At 29.0% G+C, this 21,723-nt stretch overlaps 1 protein-coding gene across 2 annotated transcripts; it reads right to left on the bottom strand.

Annotated features, from left to right (window-relative positions):
• Positions 1–3,148: 3,148 nt before the first annotated feature.
• Positions 3,149–20,592, bottom strand: LOC113559407 (E3 ubiquitin-protein ligase Ubr3). Of its 2 annotated transcripts, none has more exons than XM_026965212.2 (23): positions 19,537–20,592; positions 19,253–19,466; positions 17,856–18,011; positions 17,580–17,790; positions 17,200–17,500; positions 15,126–15,512; positions 13,773–13,952; positions 13,009–13,681; positions 12,798–12,940; positions 12,462–12,706; positions 12,221–12,387; positions 11,462–12,147; positions 11,245–11,388; positions 10,735–10,931; positions 9,853–10,659; positions 9,372–9,755; positions 9,101–9,267; positions 8,658–8,982; positions 8,131–8,584; positions 5,771–5,983; positions 4,169–5,652; positions 3,888–4,027; positions 3,149–3,809 (listed from the first exon to the last, which is right to left on the bottom strand). In XM_026965212.2, exons 1-23 carry the CDS (start codon positions 19,868–19,870, stop codon positions 3,692–3,694), a joined length of 8,130 nt encoding a protein of 2,709 aa, XP_026821013.1. In that variant the 5' UTR covers positions 19,871–20,592; the 3' UTR covers positions 3,149–3,691. The 2 variants fall into 2 exon arrangements, with proteins under 2 accessions (XP_026821013.1, XP_026821012.1); XM_026965211.2 differs by having other exon boundaries at positions 10,735–10,934.
• Positions 20,593–21,723: the final 1,131 nt, after the last annotated feature.

The following is a 21,723-nucleotide window of genomic DNA, read 5'->3' on the forward strand; positions in this document are numbered from 1 at the left end:
TATTATTTGTTATGTTCGTTTTATAGTGTATATATTATGAAATGCGAGAGCGAGATTATTTTATTATTTATTACGACTTACTCTAATGTACCTATCATACTATACTACTATAGGTATACGTTATACATGCAGTAAACTAGTTTTAAATTTCATTTTTAATGCTTATTTGATTATCCGCACCCCCTTCATCCCAATTAGTACGGATAATCGTCGCGCTACTGTAGTACTGTAATTATATGATTCAATAATATTTTTAGTCGAATTTAATTTTCTTTTTTTGATATCTATCCCGGATTAATTTGATATAGAATATTTGAAAATTTGTATAGGAACCCTATAAAAATTAACCAACCAAATGTTCACACTATGAAAAGGAAAACATTGACTGTGCAACATCGTATTTAATTTTTTGATATCACTAATACGAACAAAGTTCTTATCGTTTCATAATACTTTATTTCTGTGTTTTTACGCAAAAACGACAAATACGAATAACTTTTTTTGTAGTTCTGATGTCAAAAAAATAAAACCAATGTTGTACAGACGTACAGTCAAAGTTCTCCTCTTTGCAGTGTAAACATTTGATTACTTAACTTGAACTACACTACTACAGTCCAAGTTGTTTTGTCTGCGTGAAATAATTATTACCATATTATTTACGTTTTGAAAAACGGAGATAACACGACATGCGTCGCTTTTACTTCTAAGTTCCTATTAGTAGTAATCACTAATCACCACGATTAAAGATATATTTTTAATCACTCTAGAAATACATATATGGTAATCGAAATAATAATAACTGTACTTATGATATTGGTAGTTATTAGTTATTAGCCATGCCGTTAAGATTTGGCGCCTAGGCCAAAATTAAAAAAATATTTGCCCCCTATTTTATTTATCATTATGCATTTAAATTTTTTTGGCGCCCCTTTAAATCCCCCTACGGCACGGCTCTGATTGCAACTAGTATTAAATATTAAATGTAACTAACGAACGGGTTTTTTATTTTGGTTATTGAATATCAACCTGTAGTCTGTACATTGGGGCTCCCAGAGGTGTTACCGGTTATATAAAAATAACCGTGGTTGAAACTAAAAATAAAATTATAATATATTTTATCACATTCATTCACCTATTTCATAATAAGTTTTTATCTAAGAAATGCAAGTTTTCGTTATTTCTGAAATGGTATTTATAAGGGCCGGGAATGTACAATAATATATTATGTCGACATCCCGTGAAAAACTATTACTTTATGGTTCGATGACGGTGAGGTTTTTGGAACTGACTCCCATTATTAATAATTACATGATTATTTCGTCACTAAGAGGACGTTATACCCACATGCGTTGTTTCTGTCTTATTAACATATATCATACCAAATTTGCGTTCAGCCATAGGCGCAACTGGAGCTTTATTTCTGAGTAGGCTAAATTGCTATCAGCAACATATGGACCTTTGCCCCTATACTACTAGTATTGATTATTGGCATTTGACAATAACATAAAAAATTTAAAAACTGGGTGGGCTTAGCCCACCCACCTAGTTGCGCCTATGCGTTCAACAGAACTTATTTTGTGATATTCGCTTTAATATTAAGAGTAAATTTACTTATTATCAAATTTAAAGGTAAAAATATTATCTAGGAAATGTAAAATTATTTTATTTATATTTTCATTTTAAATTGAGTTAAAGCTATGTAAAACCTTACGACCAAGGCGGATATATAGGATAAATATGATAACGACTTAAAAATGTTCATAACTCAATTTAAAATAATAATATCAATAAAAGCATGACATTTTCTTACCTTTTAATTTAATAATAGGTAAAAGCGAACAACATAAAATTAATTCTGCTGAACGAAAATTGTCCATTCTGTATGTATGTACAACAGACGAAAGATGCGGGTATAATATCCTCTTAAATAAAGTTAGATAAAATTATGTAAGTTTGTTTATTTTTATTATTTGTATGGAGGGCGTATATTTGATTTCAAAACTGACTATTAATTTAATCTAACCGAACCGTTTTCAAGAATTCCCCTTTAGTTTAAAATATACATAAAAAATATTTGTTTTATTTTTGTAATATACATTTTACCTGCAGTTAATAATTAGAACAATATTAGTTAAACAAGCAAGGATTTAAATTATGTAAATAGCTCCCCTCAAATAAAAAATACAAATAAAACCAAATTACAATATGTACAATTAATTTTGATAATTGATATGTTTAAAAAGGTAAATTGTTCAATCTAACATACAATATATAAATACCTATAAAGTACGGAGTATACTGAAAATGCTATTAATATGAAATTTTATAGTATGATATAGTATGAAGTAAATCATGTGACATACAACAAAGTATATTGTTAAAAAACTGTTTCTTGATATGCTAATTTGTACAGTGTTACAAGATAAAATCGATTTATCACCCATTTTTTATTATTTATAGAGAATCCTAAATCTAAAATTAACTGTTTTTTTTATACTACACTGATCTCAGATGAAAAAACAATAGTGTACAGATATTTTTTTAAGCTCAAATAACGATTAAAAATAAATCTTTAATCGTAGCTTAAATTACATATAAAACTTAAGTTTCAATTGTTGTTTACAATAAATTAAATATTCTGAAAATATCATCATTTAACTTATACATTTAACACTTTTAATTTATTACTTAGTATCATGTTTGGTTAAACATTAGATTTGATAGTTGAAAATAATTCCTATTATCTTAAAAATTGTTAATAGCTTTAAGTTGTAGGCATTTTTTCTTACATGTTTAACAAAACCATTTTACATTTCAGAATACAGTTAGTTCCGAGTATTTTAATATTTTAAGTTTAATATAAATACACAAATTATCATAACTATAATAATATCAGTGCATTTTACTACCTATAAAACGATAATATTTTTACATCTAAATACTATACATCTGTGAAGAAAATGACTTTAATTCCTATCACAGGTAAATAAATACAAAAATTGGAAATGGTTGATTATCTACCTAAATAACAAGCTTTCTGTTAGATTTCTAAAATTTCTAACACATAAATATGTCATTACTTAAATTTAATTTAAGGGAACACACTAAAATATGACAAATAATATTTAAGTATAAAAAGTAGTTGTACATTCTACATCATTAATATTGTTATTATTAAATATATATTATTCAAGTGTATACATAGGTGTGATACAGTTGATAGTTGTATAACTTCTACAACAACAAAAAACAAGTATATAATAATTATAATAATAATAGATAAGTAAACACGGCTCACAAATATGTAGTTATTACATATGTATATTAAGATAATAAAAGAATGGGTGCTATGTTACGTACATACACACAACATAATAATTAATAATAAATTCACATAAATAAACATGTTTTATATACATAATTATTTTTAATATAATTGTAATGGGAGTAAAATAGTTAAGATAATAAAATAATAATAGTTCATACGTAAATAATAACAATAATTATAAAAAATTGTTTACAACACAATATACCATTAAGGTTTTAGAATAAGAAACATATCACAACATTATTAAAGAAATGGTAATGACACCAGTTGCCGTTGTTTGTTAGACTAATATTAAAACTACTAATTCAAGTAACATTGTGTATATTATTAAAGCCATTATCATAATTGTTATCTTCATATTATTTACAACGCATCTCTGTGCCATACCCATTTCTTATTAGTGTGATCAAATCTATGCGCCAACCACTGATGTTCCAACAGTCTGTATCGTTCTGCACTTAGATATAATGGTTTTCCACGTCTGTTTTAGGACAATAATTAAATATGTCAATATTTAAATACAATTTTTAATTAAATAAATTGATTTATAAAAATTTACTTGAGTTCCCGATCTTCTTCACCAAATGCATCCAGGTAAACAGATCCCCAAAGACATGCTCGTTTGCCACGAATTACTACAACGGAACTTGAAGTCACAACTAAGAACATACCTGTACCACCGCCACATTCCAATGAGTGCTAATATATAAGATAAAACAAATTTAATATTTAAGTAACATCAAGCTATTATTGTTTTAATGAAAAAAAATATAATTAATTTTTATTCAATCGATAATCATTATTTCTTAATAATATTAATGAATATTAAAGATAACATACTTGTACTGCTTCGTAAATGTGATTTGTTTTACAACAATTTTCTTTCAGGCATACCACAGTACCACAAACCAAACACACGCTAGTCTCTCGTGGCACACCATGACACCGATGACAGGCCCTACCATGATAGTATTGGAAAACGTCATCATATAGATGTGGCAGCTTCAACAATCGAGGTCCCGTCCAATTGATTGGTGGGAATAAACTACGGCTGCTATCTAAGATACTAGCATTGGTATCATCAGTGACACCACCACCCTCACAGCAGTCAGCAAAAAGTAACATACGTGCAGCCATTATGATATTAGCTGAAGTGGTGGCTTTTGAATTTGGATCAATTTCAGCAGCAGCAGAAGAAACAATGGTAGTAGTATTTTCACCGATGATAGTGGCTTTAGGTATTTTGGTAGTCAATGATTCACGAAAACATGTGAACCATGTACGAGAAATAGTTGTTGAAATTTTATTACTTATATCGTTGGTATTATATGACCATTGTGGCCAAATGACAGCTTCCATGGCAGACGGTGGCAGCAATGGCATACTTTGTCTTTTTTCATAGTTGTTCTGATTTTGATTGTCATTATTTTCAATGGAACAACTGTAGCTATAGCTTTCTTCACAATGACCACTGACCTCATGAGCTTCTTCATTATTATTTAACAGTTTTAGATACCGAGCGAGCATTAGGAACTCATAATCGTCTTTTGACCAATGTTGATGATGAGGAGAATTTGTACTTGAAAAATTGACGTTGTAGTTAACTTCAACCGATGGTGGTGAAAGTTTATGGCTATGACGCACTTGGCCATCCAATAGTTGTTCCTTTTGTTTGCTTTGTTCTACATTAAAATTACTAAGTTTTGACGATGACATTGTGAACTCAGGGTGGTCTTCTAGATTATCATCATCATCCCCATTAATATATTTTTTCAATAGAGCAGCAAACCGCAAAAATGGCAGTGTACTTCGTCTTCCATAAGATTCTAAGAGCAACATATTTTCTTCATCATTTTCTGAAGCATCTATTGATCTGTCAAGTTTTTCATCACTAACAACATTTTCAACACCCTCATCTTCTTGGTGCATCATAAATTCATCATCATTATTAACTATCGAACCAATGTTGACTATTTCAGTTTCATCATCATCCGATAAAAACACTATTGTTTTGGCCAAAGCTACAACTTGTGAAAATAAAGGTGTTAATGGTAGTGTATTGTCAACTTCGGTTATATCCATAGATAATGATGATAATTTATTATTGTGTTCATCATCTAAATCCATCTGAGCACTAGTGCTTCCATCAGTTTTTTCTTCAGTTCTTGTTGATATTTTTCTTGTATTGAAACTACTGTGATGTCGTCGGCGGTAATAAAGTTGACGATTGAATTTACAGTTACGATTCCATGTAGAGGCGACTTTCAACCCAGCTATATACAATTGCATGTTGTATGTGAGTTTGATTAACGTATCAAACAAATCTAAACATATAATTGAAACTCATATTAGATTTAAGTATGTTATTTACTAAACTACAAGTTATTTTTAACATTTTATGATCAAAAAAAGTACAGTACAAATTAAGAACATTATACATACCACGGTCTAGAGTAGGTAATAACAACACAAGTTGTAAGAGTACAGAGCATGGATCACGCATCATTAATGGTGGATAAGTATTGCTTAATTGTTGTCGAGGCTGATTGCAACCAATTAATTTGTACCATACATCACTAATGGGATTATAATCAGGAGTTTGGTATTTGGCCATCAAAGACCGGGCACTCACACGCAATACTTTTAACAATGGTGCTAGAAAATTGAAATTTAACCATTTAATATAAGTATTAAAAAATAAACAAAATAATTAAAAAACCTATAGTTAATGTGTCACATATATATTGTGTTATAATCTATTTCTTGAAAAATTAATATAATTTTTCAAAGTTGAATTTATTTGATGATTCGTTATTATTAATTTTAATAAGTTTATTATCATTAAATTATAATTTTTAAATAAGTTTGCTATTATCACTTAATACAAATGTCCTGAGTTAAGACTGTAACAGTAGGCTATTTCTAAATATATAAGTAAAAAATAGATAAATAATTCAAATGGTAAGATATTTAAACTACCTTAATAGTTCAAGAAATATAATTTAAAAGTGTTTTTTTAAATTATGTATTTACATTTTATTATATTTATTATTAATAAATAAACTTGGATTTAATTGAAAATAACTTGTAATTCATTATGTAAATTAATATCAGAAAAAAATCAATTAAGTTAATAAAATTATAATACAAACAAATTTAATTTGAATTTGAAAAATAATACTAATTTAACTTTTTACTTGTTTATGCCCAGCATAAATTACTAACTAATGATACCGTCAAAATGTTCTTGTCCGTTGAAAATAATGCTCATATACTAAATGAAACATTTGTTATAAGTCGTAGGTAAAAATAATTATCAAAATCAGTAATAATAAGTTTATCTTAATTTGTATCATTAGAACCGATTTAATTATCTATTGTTACATTCTATCTGCATTGTGAATCATGAAAAATTGGGTGAATTATGTATCTAAAAATGTAAATTGATTATACTAAAAATTGTTGAAAAAGTGAACATAATCAAAATGTAATTCTAGTTGTCATTCATGAATTTGTTTAAATAAATACAAATAAAATGTATAAAAAATACACATTTTTTATTTAAATTAAAGTAAAAATCATTTAAAAAATAAATGTTTTTTTAATAAGTATCTAATAATAATAAATATGTCAAATATATTATAATTAAGGAACAAAAATTTATTTAGATAAATATTTAGGGTAGTTTTAAATATCTGAAAATTAACTGCAGTTGAGTAAATTTCATGAAATTTTGAAGATATTGACACTAATTCTTTTTGAACAATTTTAATATAAATTTGTTTCAAATATATCAGTGATAATGATCAATGGCATGTTTCCTATATAAAAATAAGATTTTTTGTTTTTGTTTATCCATTTATTGTAAAGAATACGAGGGTAATTCCTACAGTTAAAATATCAAAAATTCAAAATTAATTTCAATTGTTTTCAAGGTAATAAAACTAATAGTGATTATGAATTGAACAAAATTAAATATTTATAAATTTTAAATTAATACGTATTCTAATATTTTTACTTTTATTCTAAATTACAATCAGTGCACTAATAATAAAGAATGTCAAATAAATATAAATTGTAATAATGAAATTAATTTTTATTTAACCTAGATTTTAAGGTTTATTGTTTAAGTATGGTAAGGATACCTAAGTAATGGAAAAAATTATATTATTTATATAGTAGGATCCGCTTAATTGGGACACATTGGGCGGTGACCTATTTGTCCCCATTATTCTACTGTCCTGATTAACCGAATAATTAATTAACTGTTACATTTGTTCGGGACTATGCTAATCTGTCCCTATTAAGCAGTTGTCCCCTTTATGTAATGTCCCAAATAAGCGGATTCTACTGTAGTCTTTACATCCATTTCAAGGAATGGATAATAATGAAATATAGATACTACACACATAAATATTGTATTATACTAATGACAATTTAAATTTAAAAATATTATTTGCTATTATATATTTTAATTTAAATGACAAAATCGTTATATCTGCCTTACAAATGCACATAATAATACAAATTCTACATACTAATTTATTTTTAATATTATGATAATGAAACAATTTATAAATATTTTGAAAAATTTAATATTTTTAAATCTTGCATCAAAATTAATATAACAAAAATAGACTACATGGTGCCCTGGATAATTCTTACCTTAAAATTGTAAAATAAGTTAAGTTATTCTTATGTTAAAAATGATAAAGTAAAATAAATTATCCTTGATGTATAATTTGATATATCATGCTTTAATTAAACAGAGATAACACAGAAGTAGACCAAAACATACATACCTATACAATTGCGCTTGGGCAGCATGTTGTAATAATTATTGCTGCCATTAATGTCTGTAGCATTAACTGCAGTAGTAGAAAACAAATTGAGTCGACGATAATAATTATTACTGTGATGTATTGATGACTGATCTTGCTGCAGTTGTTCTATAAGACTGTTGTTGCGCTGCACCAATTCCACTTGGATATTTGTCCAAGCCACAGATACAACACTATGCCATCTTACTTTGTACATTTTTTCTCGTTGAGTTGGTGTCAATAATGTGTGTGGCAATGATACAGTTTGAGCTGCAGCTGTGACTACAGTCGTAGTAATCATATCGCTCACACATCTATTAACAGCACTTAATAAAGGATCTTCTCCACTTTCTAAATCTTCTCCCTCTCCTTCATTGCCACCAATTCCATCTTCTCCACCACCAGCAGGATTAATATTATGTACTTGATCTTGTATCTAAAAATAAAAAATATCTTGTAATATTTCACTGTATTTATAAAACTATCAATATATTATTGAGAATACAAACCAGAAAATAATCATCATCATTAAAACGATGGTTATGAACATTCTGATGCAAGGGATGTCGATTAACAATATTCTCTGTATCACCAATGAAAACAGAGGTTGATGTTTCACTACAGCAAACAGCATCACTAGGTGGTTCTGGATTTGGTGATTCATATTCTTGCTGTTTTACTAGTTCTGTCAATTTACTCACAGCATCAGACATAGCACTTGCGGTAATAATATTACAGCCTCGTTGTTGCTGGTTTTGATCGATAGAAACTTCTGGTATTAATGGCATTAAGGAATTAGCTAATTGCCGACAAAGTGGACAACTATATTCACCACTGTAAAAGTGTTAGCATAATAAATCTATTGTTATTGAATATAAACATCTCTAATAGTCATCATTCATATACAACCAAATTATTGTATATAATATTAATGTTTAAGTCTATTAATTACCGGTCTGCATTAAAACGCTGAGCACCACGTAACGATGCAAGATATGAGCTCCAACACCTCAAATGTAAATGATGGCCACAGGTTTGTACATGGACATTACCACCAACTGGAGTAGCACTAGTAGTAGTTGTAAGAGATCCAACTTCAAAATCAGCCTTATCCAAGTTCTACAAAATCAATATAATATATAAATATAAATAATTATAATGTTAAATTCAAGTATATTATTGTTCAACTGTGCAAAAATTTAAGTTAACAGAAAAAAACTCACATTAAAATATTGTGACATTAAACGTTTGCGGCGATCAGAATGTGAAGCATACGTAGTTGCATCGTAATTATCAGCAATTGTTGTCACAATTGGTTGACTATGTTGTTGCAGTGATTTAGGATCATTTACTACAGATGTAGATTGTTGGTGATGTTGATGCGAATTCAATGGTGGTAGAGCAGGCCAAAAATGATAATAATTTTGTTCATTGATGACTACACAACTATTCTCAACATTATTAATATTTGTGAGACCGGTGGTTTTTTCTGTATCTAATGGTTGTTGCTGATACTCGCTAGTATTTAAATTATTAACATTATATTGATTTGTTGATATTATTGGTTGTGAAGCAATATGCCGTCTGTGTGCTAAAACGTTTGTACCCTACAATAATATAATAGAATTAATTTATAATGATAATAATTAACGTTAGGTAATTAATAATTAATGTATTTATTTTAAAATTTAAAAAGGGACATACTTGAACCAATATCACTAATCCTACTGGATCTTGACGCTGTTGCTCTATCTGTACACTTACAGTTTGATTACAAATTACACAATCAACGGTCAATGTGGTTTCATGTTGATCAGATCCAAGAATATTAGTTGCCGATTCTTTTGTTGTTGTTGTTGTACTATTACTACTACTACTATTTTCATCTATTTCAACTATAGTATTTGCCAACATCGAGGTAGTGGCTGCTTCACTACTACAAGCAGTTGAAGTAGATAGCTCCACAGTAGGAGCCGGTATGTCACATTCCATATTTGAAGTAGTGCCACTGGAAGATTGTAATTGTGTATCAGTAGAATCTAGATCTCCCGAGCGACGTGCACTTTCAAGAAATGCACGTTGGGCTCGTGCCATTTCTTCCATCATCTGTCGTTGCTTGTCACGGGCCCGGCGTTTACGTTCTCGCCGCTCACGCTCCTCATCATCCCTTGAAGCAGTTTCTCGCAATACTACTGAGATTGGCCATAAAGCCTTTTTAGTATACAATATGCAATCATAACATATTTTCGACCTTCTAGCTATCCTATCTAACAAACGACCCACAAAAAATGCCCCATCACCACATGGCGGAACTTCTTGGATATCATCATTTTCTGATGTCATGGTGCCGTCAATTAAATTATTTGAAGTGGTTGATTCATGTGATAATACAGGTGGCTGATATGAATCTGGTTCACCCGACAACTGAGAGTGCAATTTTAAAAGCAAGGAAATGATACTCTCATTTACAGATACCGATGAATTTTGTTGATCATCAACTTCTATCACAGTCTGCTTAAAATAAAAAGGTATAATAATATAGGTGCAATTTAGATATAAACAAATTAATTGCCAATCGTCACTTACATTTTTATCAATTCCCAATATTGATGTTTCATTATCATTAAGAAACTCAAACGGACATTCAGGAAAGGTAAGATCAATAATTGGCACATTATCATATGATGACGATGATGACTGATGTTGCTCATGTGTAAGCGAATCTGTTTTTGGTGGAGGACGTAAGAATTGCAAACGTTGTTTAACACGATTCAACGCAGAATCTGCTAAAAAGAAAAAAATGAAAAGATTGACATTTTTTACATAATTTACACAACATATTGAACCATCAAATAATTAAAAACGTTTTAATATAAACAAAAAAAAATGGTATATTATCGATGGATTGTTGAAGAGTGTAACCAACATTAATTGAAGGTTTATAAATTATTTTATTTTTTCTGAAAATATTAAAAAGTTGATTTTTATAGATTTCACCCTTTTAACAAAACACCAATATTTAATATTAGTATAGTATGGATAAAGTCAATATAATATATTCAAAAACCTTATATTAATATGTATAATATGTATTACCCATTGTAGAAGATGTAGCAGCTGCTGCAGCATTTAAACTATAAAAAGGTGGACGTGTAGGAATAGAAGAACCAGGAAGAGGTATTTCATTGCCAGCTATTGTAGCCAAAGATGGAACAACATTAGGTTGTTGTTGTGAGTTACCTAAGACATAATATGTATATTGATCATTAATAAATAATTAAATTAATTAATTAATTTTATTAATTATTCTTACCAGGTTCAAAGTTATGAGGAACAGTAATTGGTGATGAAGAGCTAGCCACAGAAGCAGCTGCTGCTACAGATGATGTAAAATAATCAAATAAATTGGTTGCCATTGTCGAAGCAGCCGTTACATTAGAAGTAGCATTAGTTGCTTCTCCACCAAAAAAATAACGAGTGAAAGGAGGTGGCAACTCAACATGTGTGATAGTAGTACAAAAATTTAATGCCAAATTATCATGATCATACCAATGGTTCAATAGCAAGAGTGTTGTTTCTTTAGTAGTAACTGGTACACTATTAGGATTTGCCAAAACTAATTTGATCCTTCTTTTTGGTGGAGAGAATTGGCTCTCTTTAAAGAAATATTCTTCAGATAAAGCTGCTGATGATGATGCAGACTGATTAGTTGGTGGATCTGTATCCATTGGTTCTTGATTATAAAATTCACTAGTGTCAATGGGAGCATTATCATAACATATCCATGCTTGGTCAAGGAGATAAACCAGTAAACTAAGTGTATGTTCACTAATATCTCGATAAACTGTTGAACGGTATAAGCAATGCCAGACAACAGCATAAAATATCTTAGTCAACAATGCTCTGCAAGGATTGCGATATGCTGGATGGTGTTTTTGCGGCATCCTATACGGTGGCCAAGTATTTTGATTTTGTTTCAGCACTCCGATAGAACGCATACTACAAAATACATTAAATAATGATCATAAAAAAATGTAAACAATTATGTTAAAAAAAAATGATTGTAACATACAAAGTTGTGTAACGATCCATGGATGATTGGAAGTCACGTCTATGTACAGCTCTTAAAAGGACATGCACTGGATCGTACAATTTTTTCCAGACATGTGCTAAAGGCACATACAGTCCTTGTTGCATGTTACCAGATGCTTCAAATTGAGGTCTTTTATATTCTGCTACCTTTAATTACAATAATAAGTGATTATGAAATATTTGCTATATTATTAAGATTAAGTCAATTTATTTAATCTTACAGCTTGTAATACAGTTTCAAAATCCCGCATAGATGGTGGAGATTCTTGGTCAAGGGGGAGAGGATTTTGAGATGCACCATCCCCACTGGTATTTATAGGACTAGTAGTAGTTGTAGCGCTAGTTTGAATACCACCACAGCGCTCAGGCATTAGTTCCATTAATTGACTGTGCGTTTTATCAGAAACACATAATAATGTGACCATTTCTAATTGTGACTGGCAATAATCATAATCTTCATCAGAACCTAATAAATAATTATTTTTTTTAAATATTAATTTAGGTATGTAAGTAATAAATTCATATTATCAATCATACTTAAATACAATACAACTTACATAAATTGGTACGAACACCTATTAAAGTAGCAAGGAAAACTAATAAGCCTTCCATACTTGGTGCTGCATCATATTCCTCTGAATCCATTACTTGAGGTAATCCACCATTTTTGACTGCATGCATCCAATCATACACTTTAAACCTACAATATTATTAATAAAAGTAATTAACCAACTTATACAATAAAATAATAGTATAGATAATAATTACTTTTCCAATATTAAAGACATGAATATGTTGGCATCTGATAATTCAGATAGACAAAGTTGAAGTAAATATATGTCAGCATCTACCATGGATATACAAAAATTTGATTGGATATACGTCATAGCTTGACCTTTAATTTGTAGGCCATTACGCACCCATGCACCCTGCATAATTTCATAGAAAGCTGATTGAGCGCGTACAGGATGTGAGGCAATTGCTATTAACAATGAGTCTCTTTCAGCTGAATTTTCCTTATTGCTTCGTGGTATAATGTCTTCAATATGAGCACCTTGTGCACGCACAGCTTGACATAAAAATACTGCCAAATACCGGTGCAAAGGCAAGTGAAAAGTGAACTGATGGCGATCATCAAATCGTTGAACTGGGTTCGTGCTAGTAATTATACTGTTACCAGTAGCAGAAGTAATATCATCAAATCTCCGATTCTCATTCTGATTAGAGTAGTAACCTACATCTACAAGCCATTTACGGAGACGTTTAAGACAAGCACGTAACACACGAGAGGATAACGACAAAGTCTCAGCAGATGTAAGATGTGACAGCATGGCCCACATAGGATATGCACTAGCTTCAAGTTCAGCACTAAAAGCAGCATAATAAGTGTTTGGTTCAAATTCAACATGATGTCCCAATTCTCGACAATTAACATTCATTCCTATAAACATTAAAGTTTTTATTAATATATTTATTTACAGTATAACTAATTTATCAATTTAGATTATTTAACCAAGAAACACAAAATTTACCTTGAAACATTGATAAATATGAAAACCATGAATCCAATAAACGGTCATCACACATGAATTTAACTGCAATTGGCTTATGTGATAAAACATTGTTTAGATCGCTGACCAGTGGCCAATAACAATGCTCTTTCATAACAGCCTTTGAACAATCTACAACCCTGTGTCTGTTTTTCGTGGGATCTATAACAAAACATAAATAATATATAAATATATGTAGGTATATGCAATATAATAGTAACATTATACATGATTAAAAATTATTATTCTATACATAATTTATGCATGGTAATTCAAAATTCATTGGGGAAAAAAGTTATCAAGTTATCGAGAATCTAAAAAAAAAATTATTATTAAAACTGATAAATTAAATAATTAAATTACAAGCTCGTATATATATACTCATGTTAATTTCTTTTTAAAGTAATAGTGTAGAGATAATTTGTTTTATTTAATTAATACATTTTTATTAATAAATTATACTCTTTAAACAATTTAGTAGTTTGATCTTCCATACCTTCATTGCTTTCAATATATTTATTTTATGTTTCACTTCTACCACTTACAAAAATATGTTTAATTTATGGATGTTCTTCATCATCACAATCTAATAAGTCATTAAGGTAAATTGAAATGTATTTATAATGAAAACAATTTGAGATGAATCAAAAATTTGCCTATTACTTATTAAATAAATAACATTATTAAATTATTTAACAATAAGAAGATGGACCATCTACGTTATTGTTTTCATCTAATAAACATAAAACATAGCAAAATTTAAGTTGACAATAATTCATTTAACTTTATTGTTTACACAACTACAGTGAATTGGCCTATTATAATATTATCTCTGAGGTTTATTGGTATTTTAATTTTGAAGCAATTTAATTACTATTAAAAAAATTACAAAAAATTTATACTTTTAAAATTCTTGTAAAACAGCTTAACTTGCTTTGTAATTAACACTTTGACTGCTGACGTTTACAAATCATATTTGTTCTATGCGGTGGGCGTCGATGCATCATCGACAACCTGTATTACTTTCTGAACTCTCCCAATAATACCAGCATACAACAAGCTAATTGTGCATGCGCCACCGCACAGATAAACGGTTGAAATTGTTTAATTTGCAATGGTTTGAGATTCAGGGTATTTTTTAAATTTTTATTATACTTACTACTCTTATTATGAAAAATGTTCCACATAGGGGAACGCACAGGTTAAACCATACCACAGTCAAAGTGTTAGCCAACATGTCTTAGATAATAGAACAAATTTGAGTTATCAAAACTCGAGTGTATTTAAAAAAGTTAAATTTCTTATTTTAAGTTTATAATTAAATTTATCAATTACCAAGTAACGTTGAAGGTATCAATATTTTTGTCATCATGCGCCTTAAGCTTGATACCATTATTCTGAGTAATCCTAATTTGTCGACCATGCGTGTAGCTAATGCTTCATTACTAAACAATTGAACACTAATGTGAACAATATGGTTAGAAAGAGTATCCGAGTCTCTTGTTGTAGCCAAAACACGTGCAACACATCCATAATGCATAACAAATGCTTCAGTCAATGCTTCCTTGTATGCCGCATCAGGTAACATGTTCAACAGAAAGCAGACCATCTTTTGAGGAAACTCATATCGAACAGTCCAAAAAACAATCTCTTGCAAAAAACTGGAATGATTCAATTTGTTCTTTCGTCCACTACTATTCTGACCATCAACAAGCCAATCATCTAAAAAAAATTAATCCATATTTCATACTCAATAACAATGTAATAATAAACAATATATCGTATAAAATATAAAAAAAAAAAACATATTAAATTATTTACTTGAGTATAAAAAATTGTATAAAAATACATAACTATGGAAACTACCTATTTATCAAAAAAAAAAAATTTTATCAGTCTACAAAATGGAAGATAAATATACCTATAGTTACAATTAATTATAAATTAAATATGATAAAAATCTAACTTTAATTTATGTATTTTAAATTATTTCCTATGTCATAATTAATGCAATATAGAAATATCTTTATGAATATTTCGAATTATTTAAAGAAAATCCAATAATATTCTTTTAAGAAACCATTCAATGTATGAAAATTAAACTTCAACGGTCTGCATAATAATAATAAAAAAATAACTATTTAAAAATTTTTATAACATATAAGTTACTTTTTCAATTGGTAACATTAAGCCAGTGTTTCTCATCCGATGTTCCGCGGCACATAAGTGTGCCTGCTGTGAAACTAGCTGTAGATGTGCTGAGTCGCGACCGTGGTACACGCATATAGTAATATTAGGTATTAAAAATAGAACTTCCCAGTACTTAATTTTTTTAGTGTTCAGTCATAATGTATAGTTATAAAAAATGTGTCGTGAGCTTAAAAAAGTTAAGAACAACTGCATCAAGGTAACATTTCTAACATTAATTACTTTTTTAGAAAATTTATTATTATAAATATTAATTATATATTTATGAAATTTTGTTTTATAGTAACTCCCAAGTAATTTCAATCTAAGTTATAGTTATAAATTTAAAAGATAGAAATGCTAGTTTATATTAAAATATATATTGACAGTATTTAGATACTTTTGCTTTAGTGTATTGCAATTATAAATATAAATTTATTAAATCTAAAAAAAATAATATCCTCATCACAAAATTAAAACTTTGATATAAATGTATGTATAAAAAGTATAAATATTGGTTTAGTTCTTTACATTAAGAACAATTTTAAATTTTAAAATTGTTTAGGAGGTAATAATATTAAAAATTGTATGATTTATACACACTATATTTCATGTATACTGGTGTTTAATATAAATTTAAAAAGTAACTATAAATTAATTTGTGAATTAACTGTAAAATAAGATAGTTAATAATAACTAGTACCAATACAATTTATTATTACTAGTTTTATTTTTTACTTATACAGCAATCATTTTATTATAATTTTGGGTAACCTATCTAATATTATCTTGAACAAAAAAAATATTTAAGCCAAAAAGTTATTTGAATTATTTTAAAAGCTAAGATTTTACAAAACACAATTTTAAAAATAATTTTTAGCATTGTAAAAAGTAGTTGCTAAACATAAAAATATAATCAATTAAAAATTATTTTTTATAAAAAAAATTAATGTTACTTTTGAAACATTTTGATTTAAGAACCATACTTCCATTTAAAAAAAAAAAAAATAAAATATGAAATATTAAATTGAAAATATTCCATATAGGTAGGTACTAACAAATATATTAATAAAAGATAACAAGCAGAAACTCATTTATCTACAAAAGTATAAAATCTAAGCCTTTATTAAAATAGTATTATTTTTTCAAAAGCATTAAAATTTCACACTTTTATCTTATATTTAATTTAATAGTATAAGATATTATAATGTTTAAAATTTACCTTGTCCAAATTCATCATCTTCATCATCGTCGTCGTCTTCAGAATTACTAAGACTATTACTGTCGTGTATAACATCTCCAATCCTTGTGTTACTGCGACGTCGTCGACGACTGCTTGATGATGACGACGATGATGATGTTGAGGTAGTGTATTGATGTATAGCTTCAGCATAATAACGACGCACCTTATCTGTGTATATAGTATAAATAGTCTGTTGTTGCTGCTGCTGTTGTTGCTGTATATTAGAATCATTAACAAAATTGCCAGTGCTACTGTAATAATCACAAGCCCATCGGTATATCTATAGAAAAATAAAAATAAAATCTATTAGTTATTTTTCATGCTCTTTTATTATATCAATTATATTTCAATAAACATACTCTTTCATTGGTTAAAGATACAGTCATGACACGTCGCATAGCAGCTCCAAGAGCACCAAGATCGTGTAACATACCCAAAAACGGGTCTAAGTCTATAAGTAATAAATTTTGTTGCTGATTTGGTAATCCAGCAGCAGCAGCAGCAGCAGCCGCAGCACTTGCAACACCTGATGGTACGTGTGTATTGCTTGCTCTAGAATCAGCAATTTTACTAAAAAAAAATTATTATTTAAAATTTGTAATAAACAAGTAAATCAGTAATTAAATATGAACTACCTGTTTTCACGTAAATACTGCACAAGTCGTAACAAAAGTCTTGGCATTATTCTCTCAGCTACCCTCAACAAATCGGCTGGAGGTTGTTTACAACCACTATTACTGCTGGTACTAGTACCGTCAATATTATTTGTACTGCTATGTTTACGACAAAACCTTGAAAAATAATAATATATATTTTATTCAACAAATATTGTTTACATATTGGATCATACTTTATACAATTAAATAGTTGTATTTTATATAGATGTTTGAATCATTTTTTTTGTACATTAGCCTGATAATTTATATATAATCTACCTACATACCTGACTTGGTAAAGTACTTTGATAAAATTTTTAGTTATAAAAAATTGTCTTTAATATAACATAAGCAATGATATTACCCATCTTAAATGTTAGAAAAGAGGTATCTGATTTCATATATGCATATTCTTAATCAGTTATCGAAAAGTTTAAGTATTTAAATTAATAAATTAATTGAAGAGTGATAATCATATATATTTAATGGAATCAATATATTATGACATATAATTAGAAATTAAAAATGTGAAATTTAACTAAAATCAAAACAAATAAATTTATTTACTTCTATAAAAACGAATAGTTTTCACTTAATTATCAACTATTATTATTTTCTAATTTTGTAATCTTGATTTTATTTTATGAGTTAATAATTTAAAAGGTACCTATTTAATTATTAAATTATTAATATTATACTTATTTTAAAAGCTACATGAAAGTATTTTAAAATAATATGTTTAATTAATTACCTATTAGTAATATAGTAAATTGAAACTAAAAACTTGTCAAGTATCTATGTTAAATTATAACCGTATTTTATTAATTATTTACTTTATCCTAATGAATATTGTTTATATTCCCTAGATAAGATCCATATTGTCCTAAATTTGGGTATTAACATTCACAAGTTAGGTTGCCAGTACATGTTATATATAAAAATGGAACTATGTTGTTTGAATAATTAGAACATTAACTGTTTTTATACATTATTCATAATATATCAGAGTTGAAATTTTAACAGATATTAAAACAACTTAAAACTACTTACCATAAATTGTAATATTATTAATTTTAACCCTATTAAATATTATTATCCTTCATAACCAATATAAGATGAACTAAATATCACAAATACATTTGTACACATTATTTTTTTTAATTGTAATTTAATAAAAAATTAATTTTTACTTTAGAAATAAGTTTGACCACTAAAGAAATAAAAAAAAACAATATTGTGATGATTTAATTATTTATAACTATAATTGTATACTTATAAAATTTCCCTACCAAAATACTGTGATTGGTGTAAAATATTTATACTATAAATTAAGATGTGAAAATAAAAATAAAGAGATATATTTTAATATATATTACCCATCAGGTTTCATTACACTCGTATCTCCACAATCACATGCCCCTCCAGCTTGAGAACGAAACATATTGAAATCATGACCTGTATGATCACCACGCTTAAAACAATCTCCACACAGAGACATACAAGGAGATATACTACAAGTACGACATCTATATGCTACATAATTGGCTGTCCAAACGAGGCCACAACATGTGCCGTAGTCATATACTTTAACTAAAAAGAAAAAGAATATTTGAATAATAAATAATAGGTAAATAATTAAATAGTTAAAATTAAAACTTACCTGCACTACTAAATTCATCTAGGGTTTTACCACCAGCCATTAACCAACGTAACCAGTCTAAATTATTCCACTCGCCAATCGCATCGTATGGATTAAGCAGCACGTCCAGCATATCGTCCAGTAATTTACAACGGGTTAGAGCGGAATCAGCTGCAGCTGCATCTCCGCTACCATCATCTTGCTGCTGTTGTTGGATGGTAGCCGCATCAGCTGCAGCATTACAACAATCAGCTGCAATGAGTGCAGCTGCACCACGTTTCCCTCGTTTCATGAGTCCATAAGCAGGCGACTGCTGCTGTGCAATATTAGCAGTCGACGTAGTGTCCATTATCATAGTATATCAATTATATGTCTAAACGTATAGAACAAACAAGTTTTTATATTTTATGTAGAAGGACGACATCAGCATCATAGCAGGCAGAGCATTCGACTCGTTCAACATTCTGAAAATTTCTCCATATGTCGCATGTGAAATAAAAGTTAAGACACTACGAATTTGTAATCACGGAAAATAATACTATTTACTACAGTTAGTTTGCTTTACGACGCGATAATTGAACAGCAGATATTCACAATATGATAACACGCGCTTATACGCTCACACACTCGTTAAACACAACACCACGACCGGCGCAATATTCATGCTACTACGATGGTATGAAAACGAACTCTGCAAAACACGCACCACGTGTAATGGCGTCCTCGGAGACGCTCAAAACATTTGCAATTGTTGGTAAAATTCAGCTGGAAAATTTTGCCACTGGGTACCTCCGCGTCCGGTACGTAGTCCGTTTGTGCACAGCGAAAAGTGACACAACACAACGACAATGATAATAATAATGTGTATGACGTATGTGCGCGTTTCAACGATAATGCGAAAAAATAATCAGATAATCGAACTCACAAATAGTGACCCTGTTAAATTTAAAAGATTCAAACAAAAACAAAAACAAAAAAAAGTAAAAAATAAAATTTCCTTGTAAAACGTATCGCGTTAACATGCGAGTATGACAACGGGCATGAAAAAGAAGAAAAGGAAGAACGAAACGATTATATCACTTGTCGGCACCACAACCACCACCACTACCACCGTCCGCCATAAACACCAGTCGGACAATACATAGAAGCATTCGTCCGAACGCGCACGGTAGTAGGGAAAATACTGTGGTAGTATGGTTCGATGTATACGGATGTCCGTGATAGCACGGAGGATACCACGGTGTCTACTACGACCGTGGCTGTGGTACTCATCACCGTAACCGGCTGGACCGCGATTATGATAACATTGATGAAGGTACATGGGACTGCGGTCACATTCACATTATAGATTTGTGGCATTTATTTTATATATGCCATTACGGCGTACTACGTCAATTCGACAATCAATATACGAGTCCTATACGATATACGAATACAATCCTAACGCATTATGAATTATAATCTTTATTTATTACTTATTACTAAACTGAACTAAAACATACTTGCCATGATATACCATACTACAATATATGGTGAACGCGTAAACGATATTGTCTACATCATCACATAAAATATTTTACGTTGTTCGAGTATGGCTGATTAAATAGCCATATTACGCATAGATTTTCGTACACAATATTCTTTGCGATATTTTAGAAACTTCATTTTTAACATTTAAGGTTTCCTCGCACTGCAAATATGACATTAAAAATGTAGTGGGACACATTTTAACGCTACACTGCGCACCTTAAAGTATAAAGATCAAATCATGTTAGGACAATTTATTCTATTTAAGATAAAACTAAATAAATACACAAGGCCTTTATTCCAAGAGATTTTCCTTATTATTGTGTTGATAGTTTGATACGATTAGAAGATTAACCTTTCATACATTTTTAAAACCAACAATTTTCTTCTTTTTTTTTTTTTTTGTAAGTATGTAGTGTGTACCTAGTATAACCTATCTATTTTATAATATTATTATAGGACAGAATGACGGATAAAAAAAAATTAATAAAAAAAACTGACGCACAACTATCACAGTTATATAATAGGTATCTATAAAAGAAGAGTCAGGCACTCAGACCCTGTTATGTCTTTTTTTAATAGCAAACGCCAATTATTGTAACACTTAGGAACAATGATTATTATGAATTTATGATTATTTTCAATAAACGATGGCGATATCGAAAATATACTACAAAAGCA

This window comes from Rhopalosiphum maidis, chromosome 3 (genome assembly GCF_003676215.2).
Source record: "Rhopalosiphum maidis isolate BTI-1 chromosome 3, ASM367621v3, whole genome shotgun sequence".
Lineage (NCBI taxonomy): Eukaryota > Metazoa > Arthropoda > Insecta > Hemiptera > Aphididae > Rhopalosiphum > Rhopalosiphum maidis.